At 38.3% G+C, this 24601-nt stretch overlaps 1 protein-coding gene across 2 annotated transcripts; it reads right to left on the bottom strand.

The window, feature by feature from the left end:
- Positions 1-19243: 19243 nt before the first annotated feature.
- On the bottom strand, positions 19244-21740 carry LOC105060837 (uncharacterized). 2 transcript variants are annotated; one of them, XM_010944686.4, is made up of 3 exons: positions 20735-21740; positions 20073-20662; positions 19244-19994 (listed from the first exon to the last, which is right to left on the bottom strand). In XM_010944686.4, the coding sequence occupies exons 1-3, from the start codon at positions 21123-21125 to the stop codon at positions 19317-19319; spliced, it is 1659 nt and encodes a 552-aa protein (XP_010942988.1). In that variant the 5' UTR covers positions 21126-21740; the 3' UTR covers positions 19244-19316. The 2 variants fall into 2 exon arrangements, with proteins under 2 accessions (XP_010942988.1, XP_010942990.1); XM_010944688.4 differs by having other exon boundaries at positions 21519-21737.
- Between the last annotated feature and the right edge of the window lie 2861 nt (positions 21741-24601).

Genomic DNA, 24601 nt, shown 5'->3' with positions numbered 1-24601 from the left:
CCAAGAATAGTACAAACAGAGTTTAGACAGTGAAAATACATACGAAAAAAGTTTGAAGCAGGTGGCACGTTGCATAAGGTGACGGAGGCCGGCAGCGGTGTAGCCGGGCCCGCCGGACGCTCGCGCGCACACAGGCGCGCATGGCCCAGCATGCGAGCGTGCGTGCGGGCCGACCCAGCGCGCGTGCAAGCGCCCAGGCCGCATGCCCTATGCGGTCCACCGTGGACCGCAGGGTGCTAGGTGGTCCATGGAGGCCGCATGGATCGATCACATGGTTCATGCATGGTCCATGGGTAATTTTGCACGATCCGACGGCTTTGGAGCTAGTCATTCATGATTGAATGGCTGAGGATGACTTCGAGTGTGATCAGGTTTGATTTGAGGCTATAGTGCACGATCGAATGACTCTGGTGCGAGCCGATCATGATCGAACGGCTACGGATTGTTCTAGAGTTGATTGAGACTCAATATTCCTAGTATAACAGTATTTTTGAGATTCTGGAGCCTATATAGCTTCGATTGATGAGCCGTTTATTGCGTTGGATAGCTGGTGACATCTTGAAGATGTAAAAAAACTTCAAGAGAGATTTTAAAGAGCTTTTATCAAGATTTTGGGGCTTCTTGTTGAGAGACTCTTGTACAAAGATTGAGTGGTGAGTTCCTCTTGTATTAGTTGTATTTTATTCTCTCCTAGTGAAGCTTGTATGCCCTGTGGAGGTAGGTTTGAGGCCAATCCACCTATTTATATTATATTTTTTATTTTATTTCTTTTTTTTCATGCTGCACCCTATGATATCGGATCCTGCACAAAATGCTCCAATGGCCAGACACTTCAAATTGAATAAACAAATGGGCAATCAAACTCAAGGAGTTTGATCTTTCTTATATTCCACGATCCTCGATGAAGACTCAGATACTTGCCAACTTTATTGTCGAATATACACCAACCAATGATGGTTGAGTCGAGGATCAACCTCATAAAGAGACTTTGGAGTCGATGTGGATTTTATATGTGGATGGAGCCTCAAACGCCCAAGGATGCAGTGCGGGTCTCATTTTAACTAATATCGATGGGATGGTGACTGAGTATGCTCTTTGGTTTGACTTTAAGGCTTCAAACAATCAAGTTGAGTATGAAGCATAGATAGTCGGACTGAAGATCATCAAAGATCTCGATGTAAAATATCTAAAGGTATTCATCGACTCTCAGTTAATTACCGACCAATTCTGAGGGTAATATAAGTTTCAGGATCCTATTCTTCTTAGTTATTTATAGAAGCTTAGATTTCTGCAAATAAATTTTGACTATTTGGAGATCTTCTATATCCCCTGCTCGACTCCGAGCCAATTTCTTGTCTCGACTCATCACTTCTGGCTGTGTTGAGTTGGGAAAGATTTTTATCGAGCATCTTGAGAATCCAAGTATCGACTCCGAAGAGGAAGTTCACCAGATCCAAGTCAGTCATAAACTAAGCTGGATCGATCCGTTCATCGAATTTTTGACTAACAGAATCTTGTCGATTGATCCTACTGAAGCATGCCAAATAAAGTTGGCGGTCCAGTATGTGATCATAGACAATTGGCTTTATCGAAGATCGACATTTTTGCCCTTACTCAAATGTCTTCGATCTTTCGAAGTCAATTATGCTCTTCGAGAGGTGCACAAGGGTATTTGTGGTAACCACTTGAGGGGCAAGTCGCTATCTTACAGAATCTTTCGATAAGGATATTATGGGCCAACCATGCAAAAAGATGCTGCCGACTTAGTACAGAAGTATAATCAGTGTCAAAGGTTTACCAATATCTAAAGGCTTCCGTCGAGTCACCTTACAACCATTTTGACACCATGGCCATTTGATCAGTGGAGTGTCGATATACTCGGTCCTTTTCCACCTACCAGTGGATAAAGAAGGTTCATCATCGTAGCCATCGACTACTTCATTAAATGGGTGAAAGTTGAACTACTGGCACAAATAACAGAAAAGAAGACTATCAATTTCTTATGAAAATTCATTATTTGCCAATTTGGACTATTCCGAGTAATCATCACTGAAAACGATCGATAATTCAACAATACCAAGTTTGAGAAGTTCTATATGAAATATCATATTATCCACGAACTCACATCGGTTGGATACCCACAATCCAATGGAGAAGCTGAGATAACCAATAGGACAATACTACAAGTTTTGAAAATGAGAATTGATCAAGCCAAAAAATATTGGACCGATGAACTCTACATTGCCCTATGGTCTTACCGAACAATTCCTCGGATCCAAACTGGAGAAACTCCTTTCAAATTGGCATTTGGGACAGAAGCCACGATCCTGATTGAAATCGGCCTATCTTCAACTTGGGTGGAGCATTATGATGAATAGACCAATTTAGACAAACGACGAGTTGATCTTGACTTACTTGACGAAACTCGAAGACAAGCTCAGCTAAGGATGGCATCCTATATATTAACAAAGGATAGCCCAATATTATAATTTCTGGGTCAAACCCAAGATCTTCTGAGTAAGAGATCTAATCCTTAGAAGAGCCGAAGTCTCCAAATCGATCGAGTAAGAAAAATTATCTCTAAATTGAGAGGATCCCTATAAAATCTTAGTAGTTCTATGACCAGGGGCGTACAAAATTGAGAACTTAAACAGCATGAAAATTTTTCGGACTTGAAATATCGAGAATCTACGGATGTACTATTACTAAGTGGTACAGACACCATCACTAGTGATGATCGATCGAAGCCAACTTGGATACATGGATGACATCGGAGTACCAGGTTGACATCTATTTGGCTCAATTAATTAAATTGGATCTTGATTTAGTTTTTTATTTCTTCTATTTTGAGTTTTAGTTATGAGGTCTTGTAAATCTAGCCCAATTGAGTCAATCGAATTAGATCTCGTTAGCCAGTTTATTTTTATTTTGTTGATTCTATTCTATTTTAGTTGGCCTAGGACTAGTTTAATTTAAATTAGGATATTTGATAGGGATAAAGAGTCCTAAGTGGTTTGGGTGTTTAAAAGCAAAAGGATCCCAAGTGGTTTGTTCTATGTTTAGTTTAGCTTGTAAAAAACTTGTTAAAAAAAAGGATATAGAATTTTTTTGAGAATAAAATATTTCACATCTCCTCTTTCTTCCTCCTCCTCTTCCTCTTCTTCCTCTTATTCTTTCCCTACTTTCTCCCCTCTCTCCTCTTTATTCCCCTCTAAATTAAATTCTACACTATGATTCCATTGCTGAAGTTTCAATCTACGCAACGACATCCATTGACCCTACCTTGTGATCAATCCAAAACACGAACGTCTTTGATCTCTAAGAGATTTGAACTCGCTACTTTAGGGCTTATTTGATATGTCTCTCATGAAATCTTTTCAATCGGTATTTTTAAAATTATTATTGATTTTCTCTGTGAGTTTCTATTCCTTAATTATTAGATTTGCATGTTAAAGATCTAGAGATATATCCTAATCATAGGTAATTTCTTAATTGCCTACAATCCATAGAACTTTAGATCTAGAATTCATTCGTCATCTGTTTAATTTCTTTTTTTTTTAATCTGATTATATCTTAATCATTGAGATAGGAACTTGAATAGTTCTATTTGTCTGCTGAATTATTAGTTAATTGCTGATCTTAATCTTTTTGCATGGGTTTTAAATTGCATGTCGCATCTTTAGGACCATAGCATCTGAATTTTAAATCATGTCCCACATCAATTTTTGGTATTAGAGCCTATAGATTTGATTAGGTTAATTAGAATCTGCATTAGGTTTAAATTCTATATTAAAAATCTGCATATAGAATTTCAGATCCATTTTGAAATCTTCTGCAAAAATCTAGGGCAAACAATAGCAAAAAATTCTACAATTTCGTGAAAAAAAATCTAACTTACTAGAGAGTTTAGAGTTAAAATTTTATTAAATTCTAGAATCTCTAAAGTTTTCAATTTATTTCCATAAGCTGCCTTGTAGTAGAAATTCTGTATCCAGAAATTCTGCAGCGAGCAACCTTGAAAGATTTTAAGAGCCCTATCCCTAAAAAACTCCTAAAATCATGAAATTTAGTGTTTTAAATTTCGTTTCAATCAGAGGTCCGTAGGTCATCAAGATTAGTGTTAAAATCTATTGATCGTTAAGAATTCTGCACAAATTTTTTTTTTTTAAGACTTTAGATTTGGTGACTCGTGTATGCCAACTAGATCAGAGATCGAGTACTTACAAAGGTATTCACCATCTACATCTAGTATGGATCCCAATATAACAATTATGTTTGAAAGTATGATGGAGCAATTAACAAATTTAAACAAAGGCTTTAAGAATTTGAGTGATGACATACGAAATACAAATAATGTAGTTCAAAACTTAACCGCTAGGATAGTGGTTTTAGGAGAGAAACATCCCAATCAAGTTAATTTTGAGACTCCTCGGGAGATCACCAGGCGTAGAAATTTTAGAGCTTGTCAGGAAATAGATCAAAGCCAACCCACTCTCAGACGACCACCTGACCTTGATACCCCACCTGTGCCCCTGGCTCAGAGAGGACCTCACATTCCCTAGGGTCCAGATATGGGTCATAGGTTAGATATGCACCCCTATCATGAGCCCATGGATTAGGATGAGTATGTCCTAAGAAGTGTCAAGGTAGAAGCACCCAGCTTCGATGGTTCGCTTGATCCTAAGGAGTATTTAGACTGAGAGGCAGATATGGACCACTTCTATGAGTGGTATGACATGTCTAAAGCCCAAAAAATTAGATTTGTCAAAATGAAGTTAATCAGTCAAGCTAAGTTGTATTGGCATAATTTAGAGCATCTAGCTGAGAATAGGAGATAAGAGCCTATAGGAACTTGGGAGGAGATGAAAGAAAAATTATATGAGAAATACTCTCCCACATCCTACAAATAACATCTCCTAGATCAATGGCAGAGGATGACTCAAGAAAATCGTTATCCATGCTAATAACCTGACAAAGAATAACAGAGCATATTATTTCTTCATCTTTTTGGAAAGTGCATTGACGGGATGAGCATGGATGGCAACATACCTCCGACCTTTTTTTCTAATACTTCACCACTTTGAATGAGAAAAGAGATGGTTTTCAATGACATGCAAAAGTAGAGGATCTCTTCTACACAATATTGTATTACAAAATGTAGAAGTCAGTTATGGAAATAATATTAGTTCAGCAACCTTGGAATTTCAGCTGCATATCCTAACTGGTATCTCATGTATTCATATCAATCAGATCTAAATTTCATAATATTTCATGAATTCCATTATGCATCTCTATAGCATACAAGTCCCACTGTTATGAAGATTAATCAAAGCAGACTACAATAGCTTGTTGAGTGACCGAAAAAATGATAGTAAAGTTTACATTTGCATGTTTACCTGCCACCTGAGCCTGCATAACAGTATCATAGCTTGTGCTAACATTCTTAGATAAGGTTAGTTCAGAAACATATCGTGGGGTGTAGCTATTAATTCCAATAAAATCAAATGATCCATTAAAAATTCTGGATTGCTGTTTGGTAAATTTGGGCAAACGCTTTCTTATCAATGACCTCATGCTCAATGGATAATCTCCCTGAGTTAAGAGGTCCATGAACCTACAGGAGTTTCAGTACATATATCTAGATTACTTGTGTACGATTTGACAATGACTCACCATCGAAGCATGAAATTTATGGCCCTGTTGGCTGCATCCTTAGAATCTGAAGCAGAGAGAGAAACAAACTAGTGGAGATCAATATCATATCTATTTGCCCATTCTGCGTTGCCTGTTTCAAGGCGATATATGTAATTGCAGTGTATCCAATTATTATCAGAAGCAAGTTTATTCAACTCTCAAATCTGAGATACTACACATCTTGGTTGGTGACTGAAAATGCCATAATAATGACTAAAGCATTTGTTGAGTGTTTAATCCTGTAAAAGACCCAGCAGGCATAGCAGCACACATATCGTTTCAGAGAATCATAACAAATTATATATGATAAAATTTTGTGAATACATTATACATTTATATTCAGTCCAAAAGAAGGTGTATCATTATAATCTGAGTACAGTAAATTTAGGTAAATGACAAAGCACTCAACAGATCTATATTCCAAAATTCACAAGTGCTTAATGTTTGGAACTATAACAGTTAGATAGGCAATAGACTCGGTAAGACAGCTGTAAAACATAAAACCAGACTACTCTATTTTTTACATTACCTAAAATGAATGAATGTCCATCATCATCTCATGTAAGGAAATGCAAAAAAAATAGAGGGCTATCATTTGTTTATGGTATCATCATCATCTCGATGGCTACTGGAAGTATCAGGACCTGAAAGAAACAGAAAAACTTTCTAAGTTGAGAATCTAGAAATCTGTATGTACAAAAGCCTATAAAATAAATATATATACATATAAATAATATAAAATTTAGAAATTATATATAGATAATTACCTAATATGGGGCAAAATCACATAAAAAAGATGTAATCTAATCAATCTGAGTCCTCAATGATACTATCTCTGTCTGATAGGTCTGCCTCAACTCCTCAATTTGTATGCCGTCTCTGATTTATCTCCTGTAATTGTGCCTCGTATCTTTGCATTATCTCTTATATATGTCTCTGTGTCATCTTCTATACATGTGTCTCTAGCCTACGGGCCTCAGCAGTATTGCTGCTTTATCTACACTCCAGAATATATCTGCTCATTGTAGACAACTGAATAGAGGTGACTCCAACTCCATAACCCCTCATTCGGCCATAATGCTCTGATCCCATAAGCTCAGTGAACACATAGGCCTCAACGCAATTGTACTCTGCAGATGATGATGACACTACAAGAAATTAAGATATTAGCGATGGCCATTAGCGATGGTATTTTAGCTATCGCTAATAAAGATTATTAGCGATGGTATTACCGACGGTAATAATTTCGTCGCTAATAATTATTTTTCCGACGGTATTTTTGCCATCTCCAATAATAATTTTTATCGACAAGAAATAATGATAAAAAATAAGCCGTCATAAAAAAAAATATATTTATTAAACTTATTAGCGACGGCGGAAAGGGCATTAGAAATGATGCTTGCATCACTAATAATCATTGACGATGGTACTATTAGCGATGGATTTAGCTGTCTCAAAAAAAAAATATTTATTAAACTTATTAGCGACGGCGAAAAGAATATTAATGACAAAATGAGCCGTCGCTAATGTTTTATCGCTAATAATCATTAGCGACGGCACTATTAGCGATGGAAGTTGCTATCGCAAAAAATAAAAGAAATTTTTTTTTATATATTAAACTTATTAACGATGGTAAATAATTATCTTCACCATTCATTATCTAAATAATTATGATTAGAGTATCATCATAAAAGATCGTCTCGATCTAATAGTCTGAGCTATGTCGATCAATAAAATTCGATTTTGATGGTCACAAATGATCACATGATGATCTGATAGATAGAGACCACCAATGGATCCAAAAATTTTCAATGATGATTTTGATGATATGTTTAGCATACTATCAAAATTTTACTTTAATCGAACATCATTATCATAGTCAATTTAGCACGGAATGATTTCGATCATTAAATAAAAATGAGTGATCAAAAAATCAAATGACGTTCGATTAAGATGATTTTTTAGATAAATGATCTTTATTATTTTTTTAATCATTTATATGGTAATGATCATAAAATTCAAACCGTATATATATGAACCATTCATATTAAGCAAATCTTACAAAAGCACAAGTATAATTATTGAAGGACTTTAAGAGTGAGTATCAAGAGATATATAATTTTAGATCGTTTATATATATATGATTTGAATTTTATGATCACCATCAGATAAATGATCAAAATAGTATCAAAGATCATTTATGTAAAAAATCACCTTATAATTAAACGCAGTTTGATCTTTTGATCACTTGTTTTTCATTTAATGGTCCAAATCATTCCATGCTAAATTGATCATGATAATAATGTTTGATTGAAGTAAAATTTTAATAGTATTCTATAAATATCATTGAGATCATTATTATAAGTTTTTGAATCCATCAGTGGTCTCTATCTATCAGATCATTATGCGATCATTCGTGGCCATCAAAATCAAATTTTAATAATCAACATATCTAAGGCTACTAAATCGAGATGGTCTTTTATGACGATACTCTAATGATAATTATTTAAATAATGAATGATGAATATAAGATTTAAATTTTGATATTAATATTTTTTTAAAATATTAATAATTTTTTAAAATATTAAAGTTATTAGCAACGGCTTTTAGCGATAATATTTCTCCTATATCTAATATATGGTATTAGAGACAGTCTATTAGCGATGGCTTTTACCATTGCTACTAAATTTAAAATTTTAAATTTTTTTTTGATTATAATTATAATTAAATGTATTAGCAACGACTCTTTGTTTTTAGCGATGAAATATACCATCGCTAATAGTTTTATCGATGGTATTAGGGACGGTTCTTCATCGTCGCTAATAATTTTGAAAAAAAATTATTTAAAAAATTATGAAATTTTTTTTTCTCCCTAATAAAAGTATTACCAATGGCTATCCATTTTTAGTAACGGATGTTGCCGTTGCTAATAGTTTTATCGATGACATTAGCGATGGCAACTTGTAGTCGCTAATACTCCACCACACATACCCAAGTGCGGGCAAAAAAAAAAATTCTCTCACACACTCCTCATCTCTCTCCTCTTCCCTCATCTCGTCGGCACCCAAACCCCCCTCAACCCCCTCTCGTCGGTGCCCAAAACCCCCTTCCCTCCTGTTCCCTCATCCTCTCTTCTTGTCGACGCCCAAACGCCCTATCCTCTCACCGGTAACTCATCCTCTCATAGGCACCCAAATGCCCCATCTCTCCCCACCCTATCCCTCCAACATCCCGCGACCCTGAGCCCGCATCCCTCCATGCCTGTGGCTATCCTGACCCAACTGGCCACAACGTCGCCAGCCCGACCCTGCGGCCCTAAGCCCGTGTTCCTCCATGCCCACAGCCATCCCGACCCCGTCGGCCTAACCCTGCGGACCCGAGCCCGCATCCCTCCATGCTTGTGGCTGCCCCGACCCCACCGGCCCCGACGTTGTCGGCCCGACCCTGCGACCCCTACCTCACCACCCCCAGCTCGCAGCCCTGCCCCGTCGACCTGACCCCACGACCCCGACCCAAGCCATCTTCCCACAGCCCCATCCCCGCAACCTCATCTTCGCGATCGTGTCCCTGAGCCGGCATCCCGTCCCTATCTGTCCTCTCATCCTTCAATCCCTGCGCGCCAATCTGCCTTCTATTGTAGGTATTAGCGACGGCTAATGTCGTCACTAAAAATTATTTTTTATTTAAATTATATTAATTAATTTTAATTATATATTAAAAAATTTAATTAATTATATTAATTAAAATTAATTAATTAATTAATTAGAAACATAGGACTTGGGTCTCAGCATGCAGAGTGCTCGGACCAAAGGAAGGTGCCAAGTAGCATTGCAAACATGGGGCCAGGGCATGCCCTGTGTGCTCGAGTCTCGGGTCCCAGTTGGGATTCAAGACATCCAACCCCCGTGCGCCCTACGCACTCAGACCGATGGTAGGTGTCGGACAGCATTGCAAACACGGGGACGAGACGTGCCTTATGCGCTCAAACCTTGGGTCTCAGCTGACGTCCAAGGCATCTAGGGGGTGCTCAGGCCGATACAAGGTGCCGATCAGCATTGCAAACATGGGGTCGGGGCATGCCCTACGCTCTCAGGCCTCAGATCCCAGCCGGTGTCCAAGGCAACTAGTGCTCGCGTAAGGGCCGAGTGCATATTCTACGGCATTCCATAATTAGGTGTTAATTTAACTAATTAATTAGGTGTTGATTTTAAAAAAAATTATATTGTACAGAACCATAAACCCATCTTATGATTAATATACATATTCTACTATTTTCGTATATTTATATCTTTTTTTATGAGTGCAAGAATTATGTATATTAGTCAATTGATTATCCAGTATGGACAGTTTAAGAAATCAAGTAATTCTATAGGTCATTACAGTAATCAAACAATATGCTGAGGGATCGAAAAAAATTTCAAATAGTATCTTTCTTTAGTTCTCTCCATACATCTTCAACCATGTCGAGAAAACTAAGAAAAAATACTGTCAAAATTTTTTTGGCTCTTGTTGCATATCGTTTGATTACTGTAATTGACCTATAGAATTAATGTATTTTCTAAGTGGATAAAAATCTTTTATACCTATTCATTGATGATAGGAGACATTTACTATATAAGTTATTTTGAGTGATAAAATAATTAATTAGCAGTTGCTTTGTATTTATGTATATACAAAATTCTTAGATAATGTGCCATGGACTATCGAGTAGTCGATAGGGCGATTTCTACTGAATATAAGGAGGATATAGAGTACATCTACGATTTTACTTTTGAAAATGCAGTACTCTTACATCAAGGATGGGCTCGACGTCCTTGTAATAGATGTGGCAATAGAGAAATATTTGATAGGGATATAATTACTGTCCATTTGTATAAGAGTGGATTTATGCCCAACTACAAGCATTGGTACCTACATGGGGAGATGTGAAAAAAAGTTACAAGGTTTAGAAGCGAGCAGGACAGGAACACAGATAGAATAGTAGACATGATTATAGATGCAGTTGGCTCTAAATTTAACTGAGATGTGGAGGACGATCCAAAAGCTGACAGTGACGATTTCTATCATATGCTGAGAGATGTTGATGAACCACTATGGCTGGGATGTGAAATACATACTGTATTATCAGCTGTGTCAGAGTTGTTAAATTTGAAGATCGAGTTTAATATGATGGTCAATTATTATGATAAGATGATAGTAATAATAAAAAAGATGCTATCCAAAGATAAGAAGCTTATTGGGATCTTCTATGCTTCAAAAAAAATAGTGAAAGGGTTAGGCATGGGATACGAGAAGATAGATGCATACCGTAATAATTGTATGCTTTTCTACAAGGAGTTTCAACTGAAGAGCTCATATGATGTATGCAGTGAAAGTCAATTTAAACCGAGGGAAGAGGATAGAAATCAGAAGGGCATACTATGTAAGGTTCTTCGATACCTTCTGCTCACTTTTAATCTTCGAAAGCTCTACTTACCGAGAGTACTACTGGATGGATGAGATGGCACAAAGAAGGGATTCGTAAGTACTCCGATATGATGAGTCATCCGTCAGACAGTGAGGTATGAAAGTAATTTGATGCTTGTCATCCATTATTTGCTCAGGAATCACACAATGTCCGACTGGGTCTATTTACAAATGGCTTTATACTGTTCAGTCATGTAGCAGCCCCATATTCATGTTGACTAGTCTTTATTACTCCAACAATCTTTCACTTGGGATGTGCATGAAAGAACATAACATCTTTCTTATATTATTCATTTCTGGATCATGATATCCTAGTAGAAGCATTGATGTATATCTAAGATCTCTTGTTGATGAGCTGAAATTCACATGATTCAATGGCATACATATTTTTGATGCATCGAAGAAGCAAAATTTTATAATGAATGCTGCATTGATGTGGATCATCAGTGATTTTTCTACTTATGGGATGCTATCAGGATAGAGTACTCATGGGAAGCTTGCATGTCCCTATTGTATGGAGAATATAAAATCATTTCAGCTTAAGCATGGTCATAAGCCCTACTGGTTCGATTGTCATCGTCAATTCCTTTTCGAACATCATCTTTTTTGAAAGTAGTGGGATAGTTTCAGGAGGAATAAGATAGAGAAGGACCATGCACCCCCACACCTCAATGGTATGGAAGTGTTTTAAAGGATATCTCAATTAGATGAAATCCAGTTTGGCATGCTATTTGACAAGCAGAAGCCTCGGGAGTTCGATAGAACTCATAACTAGACGAAGCAAAGCATCTTTTGAGAATTGCCATACTGGTCCATCAATTTGATCTATCATAATCTTGACATCATGCATATTGAAAAGAATGTATTCGATAATATTTTCTATATTGTTATGGATGTCAAGGGTAAGATGAAGGGCATTCCCAAGGCTCGAGAAAATATAAAGAACATATGCAAATATCCTCAGTTAGAGCTATTTGAGATATCACCTGGAAAATTTTTGAAGTCGAAAGCATCTTGTACCTTAATAAGGAAGCAATTGAAAAATATTTGTGAATGATATAAAAGTCTTAAATTTCTAAATAGTTATGCAAGTAATCTAGCTTGGTGCGTTAATGTCAAAGATTGCAGATTCTATGAACTAAAAAGCCATGACTGCCATATTTTCTGCAATGATTACTTTCATTGGCTTGGCGTGATCTTCTTTCCAACTCTATATGAAGTTATTTGACCGAGCTTAGTCTTTTATTTAGAGATATTTGTGCTATCGAACTATCCACCGACCACATCTTCAATCTTGAGACTAGCAGTATAGAGACCATATGTAAGTTGGAGAAGATATATTCTCCTAGATTTTTTTACTCCATGGAGCACCGCGTGATTCATCTGACATATGAAGCTAGGGTGGGGGGACCAGTATAGTATAAGTGGATGTATCTATTTGAAAAATATATACATAATCTCAAGAAAAAATGAAAAATAAGGTCCAAGTCGAAGGTTCTATTATGGAGGCTTATATAATAGAAGAAATTTTAAATTTCAGTCGATACTACTTTAATCCCAGTGTATAGATAAAGCTGACTCAAGTGGGTCGACATGATGATGATGGTGGTGAGGGATCAGAGGTGGAGATCTCAATATTTGTTTATCCTGCTCGTAAATTTAGGCACAAGGTTCATCAAGTATTGATTGATATTAAACTTCGATAGGTAGAGACATATTTTGCTAAACTATGTAGAGATCGATCTATATATTGAGTAAGCATCCATCACAATCTCAACTTTTTAATCACTTATCATACTGTACTTATCTTGTGCATGTATAAACAATATGATGAGATGCTGAGATGGAACAACCCGATGATAAGCGAGAAAGAAAATTTCACTCAGCGCTCACAGAATTTTGCAAATTGGTTCCATCAACTGGTAAATGATCATTGTCATTTAATTTAATTTAATTTTCTTCAATTTATTTTTTTTATAATATGCGGATCATGTAAGGCGGTGAATCCATATTTAGGAAGCTAAGACCATTAGGTTACAGACAAACAAAATACGTGATATATTATAATGATTGTAATATAAATAGTTTTAAATTTTATACGTAGCAATATGGGGAATATAAAAGTACAATGAACATCGATGTGTGTATAAAAGGCAGCTAGTTTGATATCGAGGTGGAGAGTGACTATTATGGGAACCTCGAAGACGTGATCAAGTTGACCTATCCCTTAGGTGATAATAGTGTCATTCTGTTTAAGTGCCGATGGTTTGACATCGATAATTGTATGAAGGTTGATCTATGGCACGAGCTTATTGAAATCAAACATGGATCAAAAGAATATGTCAATGACCCCTTTGTGCTAGCCCAACAAGCTGCTCATGTGTATTATACTCCTTTTTCATCAAAAGAGAGAGGAAAAGAAGATTGGTGGGCTGTATGTAAGGTTAAATCTCAAGCCTTCATTATGTGCTCAAAGAAGAAGAAGAGCCCCAATTATCAGAATACTTTCAGGAAGATGAAACATTAGGGTTTCATTGATCTTCCATAGATGTCGAGTTGGATACTCCAAGAATTCTTTTACATGATGGCCAACATAAGGAGGTAGATCCAATTGAATTTATTTTAAAGGACAATCCTCTCCAAGAAGGGGAAGAAGAAGAAGAAGAAGAATTTGAAGAAGAGAAAGAGGTGCAAAAAGAAAAAGAATTAGAAGAAGAGGAAGAATCGGAAGAAGAATCTGAAGGGTACCAGACATCTGAAGAGGTCGATGAATAGTGCTAAGTATATAATCCTTGAATCATTTTAAATCTTGCATTGCCATCCATAATTATATAATTAATTTGATGAATCTATTTATTTTTATTTTAAAAATTATACATCATATCTTCTAGAGGTCGGAGCCATGCCAGTGGAGGACAGAGCTCTCAAGAAGAGAGTGATCATGCGGCCAGCTCGTAGGGTTCTACATCTCTCACATCCTGCGATAAACTCTAACACTTTAGATATTCTTGTTTATGTTATTTTATCATTTGCTAACTAATATAATATTCTTTATATTAGATATTTTATGCTTAGGTTCAGAGGACAGGGGGTCACCAATGACCCCACAGTCACACATACCAGCGACTAGCTCTCAGACACAGAGGCATGGTAAAGGACCCGTCCGACTAGCGGCATCTCCAATTCGACTGGAGGATAGAGAGCTCATCTATATTCAGAGCCGATCCTTTACTGAATATGTTTAAAATTTAGCCATTGTAGAGTCTAACATTTATGTTTCAAAATTAATTTTGTAGCACATTTACAGAGAGCTCCATGCCTCGTGTGATTATCAGGATCATCTAATGATTGATGCCGGAGCCAGCAAACAAATTCTCCAGTTGACCGTCGGGAGCTCATGATGCATCCTGGAAGATATTTCTAGTAAGTCAAAGGTGTTTAATTTAATAATTCATAGTAGATTTGTATTCTATTTATTAATACATGCTTGCTTCTACTTGTAGGGGTACTACCGATTCTTATCTCCTTATGATGAGGAGGCTAGCCATCTGATCTTTGAGCAGATGGCCATATGTAGGTTTCGAGGTCGGCTACACAGTCTACGACAGTCAGCCATCAAGCATTCCAATTCCCAATCACCATCGAACTGGAAGTCCTATGGAGATCACTAGATGTCGGTAGACGTATGGGAGGCCCTCTATGATCAGTGGAGCAGGAGGAGTATGCTAGTAGATGATAGAGGGCTCGACAGAATCAAATCGTCCAGCAAGATCCGATCAAGCACACGGATGGCTCCATCGGCATATATGTTGTGGACGGCAAACTGGTAAGAAATCTATACCAAAATTTTTCATTAGAATTATAAAAATTTTTATATATATGCTTTAATTAATTTAATTTTATTATTTACTTATTGTAGACACGGTAGCTGGATCGTCCACCAGGCCAGCTGCAGTTGTAGAAGGCCACACAGCAGTCTAGGAGGACTAGTGATTATTTAGACTTTAGGTTACGATAGATCGCGGTAAGAATTTCAAACTGTATTTATTAAGTTATTACAGGATCTAATATGTATATTAGAACTAATATATTTTTGAACTATGTAGGCAGATTATGCGGAGTACGTTGTTGCACGGCACGACGATGATCGATCCACTCAGCCCCTTCTTGATCTTGAGGGATGGCTCAGGGTCACCGAAGGGGAGAGTAGGAGCTAGATCATAGGCTTCAGCCACAGCTTCGACCCTCCAATGATTCAATATTCTTCGGCATCCTCACAGGCCTCGACGTCCCAGACTTAGAGCGATGCGCTTGTGGAAAAGGTCGTATAGAGGCTTCTGAGTCAACGATCTCAAAGCTTCCGGGATACATCCATGATACGGTTGTAGAGATTCTCTGGGATTCACAGCTGTGCGACCAGCTGGGCTCGTTATCCCAGCCATCATATCAGATAATTCTATTAGTAAACTCTTTTACTTGTTTTAAGTTTTCATATTTAAAAACTTCACATATTTAGGCTTGAGTCGGAAAAGAGGATCTAGGGGCTAAAAATACAATCTAACCATTCAATTGATGGATCGGGGTTGTCTATAGTTCCATATCATCGAATGAAATATATAGGAACAATCTGTTCGAGAATCAAAAGAGTGTCTCGAAAAATATGCCTCCATATCGAAACTATTAATAATATTTTATTTTTCTTTGTTTCAGGATGCTAGGACATCCGGCTCTCATCCATCAACTGCTGGAGAGGAGCAGGAGGATAAGGAGGAGGACGACGAGGAGGATCTGGGCTGATTTCCTTTTGTCTTGATGTATTATATTTTTTTGATACTGCTTATAAAATTATATAATTTATATTTTTAATATAATATAATTAATTTTTTATTTGTGATTGTCATATTATCTTTGGATTTTAATTATAACAGGCATTAGAAACCATAATTGATTGTGATTAATTAAAATAGATTTTAAAAAATATTATTATAAATTTTGTTAAAAAAATAAAATTAATTATTACCGACGGCATTCGCGACGGCTTTAGCCATTGCTAATAACAAAATATTATTATGAAGTTTTAAAAAATAAAATTAAATATCACTAATGCCATTAGCGGCAGTTTGAGTCATGCTAATACTTATTAGCGACAGTATTAACGACAATAAAATCGTCGTTAATTTTTTTATTTTTTTTAAATTTTATTTAAAAATAAGAAAATAAATAGCGACGGAGCTTAGCCATCGCTAATGCCGTCACTAATAGTCTTCATTCGCGACAGGTAAAAATTTCGTCGCTAATAAGGACAATTAGCGATTAGGATTTTTTGATCACTAATTAGCGATAGCTTGTATTAGCAATGGCAAAACGACTATTAGTGGCAGCAAGTCAAATTTCTTATAGTGACTCGTCGATATATTCTGCAATAAATGTTATTGCTCTATCCTATATATTAAAGAGCAGACCTATGTATTAATGATAAAAAAATGATAATATAAATAATTTAACAAAAAAATCAATACATCCCATCAGATCTCTAGACTCTTCTCGTACAAAGCTGCCATCTCGGTAGGTATGAGTCATCCTATAAAACTCAACCTCACCAGGCTCTCTCCCATACTCTTCCACCTACAAAATAAAAATATATGATACATGATATATGGTCCATTATATATGATATATAATACAAGATATGTCATTATACAAGATCTACAGAAAAAAGTATATTATCTTAATTTGTATTGTACATCAGATTGTGCATGTGTATTAGAGCTAATCTATGCATCAGATAGTTTAAACTTTAAACAAGGAGAAACAATAGCTTGAGATACCATTTCAGAATACTATTTGCAGTCACGGCATATGTGACCTAAATCTTTTCCCTACGGTACCTAAGAAACAGGCATAACACTTATATTCTGTCTGGTGAAACAATATATAGTTTCAGATTGACAAGCATAAAATAATTTGCACATACCTCATACCTATATATCATACGTGTATACCAATTTCTATGTAATTAGTTATGATCTCCCTTCTCATCCCACCATCTTGCTTTTAATATCATTTTGATACCACACCTAGACTTCTCCTGTGAATCAATTGAAATTTCTGAATGGAGCTTCAAGACTTAATTCTCTTCTGTTTGTGATCATTAAATGAATCCAACCCCATTCACTTCAACATGGAATGAGGCCAAAATGCACATGCAAGTATGCCCATTGGAAAAGGACACAAGCTCACAAGGAGTGTAGCAATGGATCATGTCATGGAGAATCAACGACTTAGAATCTAAAAATATAAAATAAGATACTGATTCCCCAGATTACTATAAAATGCAATAATTACTGAAGATTCTATACAAATTGTATAGATGACAAGAACCGGATCCTGCAGAAGCCAATGAAGCGAAATCTGGAGTAAAGGAACAAAACAATGATTACAAAAGAGCTTCCTAAAGATCTAGACTGCTCATTGGTCAATGCTGCTTTCTCCAGCAGGTTAGTCATTCTCCTCTGAGAGATGGAAACTAAATTGTTCGCCAAAATTAAAATATATCATAATATTATTGATTATTGCATGATAACAAGAAAGCCCTTGCTTAAAAGCTATAATTGTCAATCAGATGACGTTATACTCATCATGAGAAAGAATAATTTGCTGATATCAGATTCACATGAAATTAAAACAACCCAATGTTTTTAGCACAAGAATTCCCCCCCAGTTCTTCTGATTAATTGCATGCTACATGCTTACATGTATGCTACAATAATCAAAAGCTTAACATGGATAAATTCATCAAAATCCAGACAATTATGAAACTAGCAATACACACTGTACATGAATCTATAATTTACACAAACTCTAACCGATCAGACCAATCACATTCTCAGATTGCATCGGTTAATTAGCAAATCACCATCTGACTTACAGAAGTAGAATCCTGTAAAAAATATACTGACAGATTCACAAATATATGCATACATGTGCTAACCACGTAATACAATCAATGATCTCTACGACGAGGGTGCGAATCGAAAGCACTAAAAGAGCCCCTCAAAATAATCGATGAGGTCAAGAGCTCGATGGTCAGTAAACGTCCAAAGATAGTGTGCAACCCTCGAATCATGCAAAAGAAGTAAAAATTTTTCTAATAAAAAATCCTTCGATGCTTAAATTTACTTGAGTTTTGAGAATAGCGAGGGAGAGGATGAGCGAGTCTCTCGATTTCAGAATGTCAAAACTTATCAAAGTGCCTTTTGTAGCCCTCTTTATAGAAGAGGGGGAAGTACGTTATCTAATTATTCGATAATCATCATGAAGAGTTAGCCTCCACAATATGATCGTGGATAGTAGATACTAAATTACGCTTATTCACGTGCCACATTCTCTCTCTCTTGTAACCGTCCTAAATTTATAGGGATATCTGTTAGCCCACGTCCTTTTTTGAAACAATCTCCCGTCTTGGGTTCGTTTGTGCGTTGTCAGCGCAGATCCGACCAAAGGTCGGTACGAATTTGATCAGATCGTCGTCCCGTGTCGCAGAAGATAGGTTCAAATCATCATCCTATGTGCGAGGAGATAGGCTCAAGTCGCCGTCCCATGGCTGACCCTGTAGGTGCCCGATTCTCACTTCAGGGCAGGGGGCCCAAAAGTTAGGGCTCAGTGCCCAAAGTGAGGGCTCAGTCGCAATCCGTGGAGAGAAGGTCAAGGTCAGCGGTATCCTCCCAAAACACAATATTGGGAAGTTTGTCCCCCCGACTTCGGTCTCAACCCTAGTCGCGGGAAGAGAGATTGTGCTTTGGGTTGCCTCCGGATGTGGAGTAGCAACTTCAATGCTTGAAGTCTTAGTCGTGCTCCTTCAACGGGGAATAAGGCTTCTCGTGAAACACCTGCCTCCCTGCGTCTCTTCCGGAGGCCAGCGCGGAGCTCTTCCTCAGAGAATTTCTACACAAACACCGGCCTCCCTTCGTCTCTTCTGCAGACCAGTACGAAGCTCTTCTTCAGAAAATTCCATTTCCACACAAGAAAGAAAGTAGAACATCAAGGGATATAACAAGAAATCATCAACAAGGAACAAAATATAGAAAGAAAACTATTTCTTTGTTCCATGATTCCGCTGGAGTATAAAGGACTCGAGGTTTCTATACAGAGAAAAACTATGGAGGACTTGGTCCAGTTTCTCCTCTCTCGTTACATTCTTCTTCGTCCTCATCATCACTCTCAGGAGAAGAAGGCAAAAAATCGCTACCAACAATGTCAAAATTAGGGAAGCGTCTTGCAATCTCCCTTTTATATGAAGCGACACCCTTCTGAAAAGAAGTTACACTGGACTCGCATAACTGCCTCTTATAGGTGTCGCTCTGCTTGAAGGACTTGATCGCTTCCTCTGCAGCCTTTTCAGATTTCTTATTGGCTTCCAAAGCTTTGGCAGCAGATCTAGCAGCTTCCTCTTTGGCAGCAGCGGCCTCTGCAGCTGAGCGAGAAACCTCCTCCTTAGCGAAAGCAAGTTGCTCCTTGAGTCTCGGAATCTCTTCCAGCTGCGACTTCAGTTGAGAAACTTCAGCCACCAGTCGATGTTTTATCTCGACAGCTGAGGTTACTTGATCTTGGAGGCAAATGATCTCTGCCTCCTTATTCTTTCGGTGGAGCTTGAAGGAATCTTCCACCAATTTCAGTTTTGTCTCGGCAGCTTCAGCGCGGGACTTCTCAGAGGCATTCTTCCTTTCAGCCTCTGTTAAAGAATAGTTGGCAGCAGACAAGTCCTGGCGGAGCCGCTCAGCTTCTGCTTTGAACCGCCGGGCTTGTATCAACAAGCCCCATGCCTCGAAGGTTCCCTGCAAAACAATTACATATTATCAAATTATGCTTGAAGGAAACAACCAATTAAGTGCCCTTGAGCCTCGGGATCTTACCTCAGCCATTTTCTGGCAGAAGTTTCGATCGGCCTCATCGAAAGACTGCCCTAGCAATCTATCCTTGTTCATAGGGGGAGCCAACTCGACATCATCGACGCGGGGCACCGAGCTGGCTGATGGTACCAACTTCCGTGAATGGAGGACCGCCGGCTCGCCAGAATTTGAAGGAGGAGCTGCGTCCTTGTTCGGAGGACCGTCTCCTGCGGTTTCTCCAGCCTCGGTAGGTAGGCTGGAACTCTCCAAAACTACTTCAACCTCGGCGGGAACATCGGGCTGAGGAGGTGAGACGTCTGCAACTACCACCTTGGGCTCGATCACGATTGTCTCAGGTTCGATCCTGGCTGCCTCGGACGAGCCTACATCGTGTGAAGGTGGCGCAACCTCCTCTTTCCTCTTCTCTCTCTTTTCTTTCTTTTCCACAGGAGGGTCGGATTGGGTCGATTCCGCACCTGCCTCCGCCGCATCATCCGCAGCAGTAGGGGAGGGGGGCAGAATCAGCTTCTTCTTCTTCGTCTTCTTCTCTTCGGCAGCATCAGCTTTTCTTTTTCTAGCTGCTGCCTCCAGTTCCTTGGTGGAAAGCTTCATGCCTGCAAAACAAACAGTATCAACACACTATTATGTTACTTCGGAATCTATGCATAATGACAAGTCAAGCTTACCCTCGGGGATGGAGTCCCCCAAGCATAGCCGTCGCAAAAGGTCTTCCCGAAAAAGCGCTGAATAGGGAGGAGCTTTTTGTCCCTTCAAGTCTTCTACCAAGTCCCTCTCTACCTCGGATAGATCAGGGTATTCTAACAACCTAGACTTCAGTGGTTGTTCCCAGCCGGACGGACATTGCCAAGGGCTCTCCGAAACAACGAAAAAGAATTGTCCCTTCCAACCATGGATGGAGGAAGGGCCAGGAGAGAGGATGGTAGACCCCTTTCGTGGAGAGACATACCACCAACCCTTGCTCCTGGGATGTACCTTCAAATGAAAGAAGGCCCGAAACATCACAGCACGAAGCGGCATCCCACGATGCAGCAGAAAGCAGAAAAATCCAACGATCATCCGCCAGGCATTGGGGACGAGTTGGGCAGGACATAATCCATACCAAGTCAAGAGGCTAGTGATGACCTCTGGCAAGGGGAGTCTTAACCCTGCCTTCCAAGCTTCCTCGTACAGGACCAAGTCGGCCTTTCGGAGGGGAGGTCACCCGGCTTCCAACACTAGGAACCTCAAGAGTAAACTCCTCTGGGATCCTATACTTATGGCGGATTCGTTTGAGATCATCTTTCCCCAATACAGATTTAACTACAGTGGGACATTGCTGAATCTCAGATGAATCCCCCAAAGAACCTACGGAGGCGTGGGCCGGCGAACCTTGACCGCAGGCCTCCAAACTCAAAGGGGAAACCATGGAATGAATTTTGAATCAAAAGAAGGAAGAACAAAGTAACCCACCAACGGCTTGGTGATGGATAAGATCTGAGCGAAGATGGTTGCTCTCAAAAGTGGCCAACTCTTTCTTCTCCCGGTTCCAATAGAAGTGGCGTTTTGAATATACGGCCTGATGACGGAGTACGTGTCATTCTCGTGCAGGAACCGCTCAGGCAACGTTCACTGAAACGTCCCATCGTTGTGCCGAAAAGACCAGCGGCCATGATGTCTTTTTTTTTGGGAAGGTGGAGACGCCACCGCCCCTGCAGTAAATGGAAGACCCATCTGCAACCTTTTTTGACTGATGGTTCAGACCGTCTTTTTCCGCGTAAGGCCAGAAAGTCAAAAAGCTAGTACGTCTGCAGCTTGCTATAAATTATTTTCTTTGGACTCATATCTCTCTAATTTCTACTTTAAACATCGGCCCTGAGTCCCTTTTTTGAGTAGGATGGAAAATGGATGGTATATGAGTTAGACGGATTTTTTTTATTCAATTTTTATTTTTTATTTTCAAAAATAGCTCTCCCTCCAATTTATTTTTCAATTCATCATCCACTTTGGACCGCTGATTTCACGGGCGCGTTAGCGCTGACATGCTTCTTCTTCTTCTTCTTCTTTTTTGGGACAAACGAAGGGGCAGCTTAGAATCCTCCGCAAGAGGGAGGGGATGGGATTTGGGGGCCAGCGGGGGTGGCACTGAGAAGTCGTTTTGGGGGGGGGGGCGGGCGGTGTGGAGGGGGAGGCGCGGAGAAGCGATAGGTGGCGGACGGATGAGCTACGGGTGGCATCAGGACATGGCAACCGGACGGAACGAGCGTGAGGTCCGCAGTGGATGACTCGAAAGACAGCAGCAGAGCGGGGCCGTGGGTGGCGCATCGGAGGGGGCTGGGTGCGGGTCGGCCGTTGACAGAGGAGGGTCGGCCGAGGTGGGAGGAAGGAAAGGGAGAAACGAGGGAAAAAAAGAAAAAGAAAAAAAAAGAAAAGAAAAAAATGACGATGATAATAATAATAATAATAATATATTAATTTATTTTAAAAATAATAAATTAATTTTTAATATTTATTTTATCATTATTTTAAAAACCTAACCTTTTTCATTACATAAAATAATTATTTTTAACTATTTTTAAATATTTTATTTTAATTTTTTAATTTTTTAATTTTAATTTTAATTTTAATTTTTTCATATTTTTCTTATTTTTAAGTATTTTTCGATATTATTTTTTAAAAGTAATATTTTATTATTATTTTCAAAATCTATTTTTTTCTTCCTTTTCTTTTATTTCAAAATGGATTTTTAAAACAATAATAAATTATTAATTTTAAAAAATAATTTTTAAAAAATAATTCATCTTAAAAATAATTTTTTTCAAAATTATTTTTAAAAATAATATTTTATGTTAAAAATAATATTTATTTTTAAAATAATATTTAAAAAAAATTCTTTTTTTCCTTCCCTCCTGAACTCTTTTGCTTAGGCAATTTTAAAAATAAAATTTAAAAATCTTTCTCCTTTCTTCCTTTCACGTATTTTTTCAAATTATCTTTTAAAATTAATATTTTATAATTAATATTTTTATTTTTTAAAAAATAATATTTTATCATTATGTTAAAGATCTATTTTTTATTACAAAAAATCTTCTATTTTAAATTTTTTTAATAATTTTATTATTATTATTATTTTTTTAAATTATTTTTCCAAATCTACTAAGGACGAAGGCTATCCAGCAAGAGTGAGTGGAGAGCCTCTCAATATCTATTTTTTCAAATTATTTTTTAAAAATAAAATTTTATTATTTTTTAAAATCTTTTTTCTTTCTTTTGTCTACATATTTTTCAAAAATATTTTTTAAAATTAATATTTTATTATTATTTAAAATTTTTTTTTTTCGTTTCTTCCTTCTCCCCTCTACGCCCAACACCCAACCCCCTCCAATGCCACCTACGGCTCCTCCACCCAATCATCGTTCCTCCGCACCCATCCATATATTTTTTAAAATTATTTATTTTATTTATTTTTTAATTTTTTTCTTCTCCTGCTGCGCTCTTTTGGCTAGGTAATTTTAAAAATAAAATTTCATTATTTTTTTAAAATCTTCCTTCTTCCTTCCTTCCACATATTTTTTGAAATTATCTTTTAACATTAATATTTTATAATTATTTTTTTAAAAATTTTTATAAAAATAATAGTTTATCATTATTTTAAAAATCTATTTTTTATTACAAAATATCTTCTATTTTTAAGTTATTTTATTATTATTAAAAAAACCATCTTTCGTTCTCCGCCCACGACTCTGCGCCGAACCCCCTACCCTCGCAGACCGCCACACGGCCACCGACCGCACGCAGCTTGGACCCGTCGCACCTCCAGCACCGCCTCCAGCCCACTGTACCGCTTGTGCCGCCCCCGGCTGCTGCTCGATGCCTCCTCCCACCCTCCTGCACCGCCCTCGGTCGCGCGCGGCTTAGCCGCCCTTCCCATCCACCTGCTTCCCCGCTCTTATCCACCCGCGCCGCCGCCCTCACCCACCCCACCGATCCCCCGCATGGCCCCTGCTGCTCCGTGCACCCCACCCCCCATGGCACCCCCGCCCGTCGTGCCTCCGACATCACACCTCAGCCACCCACGCCACCCCCCGACCACTGCTCCGCAGCTCCTCCCAGCCTCCTGCACCGCCCCCCGGCCGTGCATGGTTTCCCCACCCTTACCCATCCGCGCCGCTTATTGGTCCCAAGCGAATAAGGAAAACTGCTGGGTTGCAAAATAATGGGCTAGGCTAGTGATTTCATTAAAATCACAGTGAAATAGTCGATCCAAGTGGCGATTTCACTAAAATCGTCGGCCCAAATGGTGATTTCATTGAAATCGCCGGTCCAAGTGGCGATTTTAGAGAAATGGCCGGCCCAAAGGCGATTTCACTGAAAGTACCTACTCAAATGATGATTTCAGTGAAATCACATACCCAAGTGGCGATTTTCACCTCATCTAGCCAGCTAGGCTCAGGTGGGCTTAGGTGGTCGTGAAATCGCCACTTTAAGGAACGATTTCATGCATGGATGGTAAAATCGAAAATAAGTTCCGGATGTCCGCATTTTTGGAAATAAGA

The sequence above is a fragment of the Elaeis guineensis genome, chromosome 4 (assembly GCF_000442705.2).
Source record: "Elaeis guineensis isolate ETL-2024a chromosome 4, EG11, whole genome shotgun sequence".
Classification (NCBI taxonomy): domain Eukaryota; kingdom Viridiplantae; phylum Streptophyta; class Magnoliopsida; order Arecales; family Arecaceae; genus Elaeis; species Elaeis guineensis.
This window is presented reverse-complemented; position numbering and strand designations above follow the sequence as displayed.

What these genes read in the sequence shown, in the direction of transcription:
- LOC105060837 (XM_010944686.4), bottom strand. Translation starts at nt 21,125, where the DNA reads ATGATCGTTGGATTTTTCTGCTTTCTGCTGCATCGTGGGATGCCGCTT. An exon ending in GGGGGACTCCATCCCCGAGG is followed by an intron (nt 20,663 to 20,734) that starts GTAAGCTTGACT and finishes TTTGTTTTGCAG; the next exon opens with GCATGAAGCTTTCCACCAAG. An exon ending in TCTGCCAGAAAATGGCTGAG is followed by an intron (nt 19,995 to 20,072) that starts GTAAGATCCCGA and finishes ATTGTTTTGCAG; the next exon opens with GGAACCTTCGAGGCATGGGG.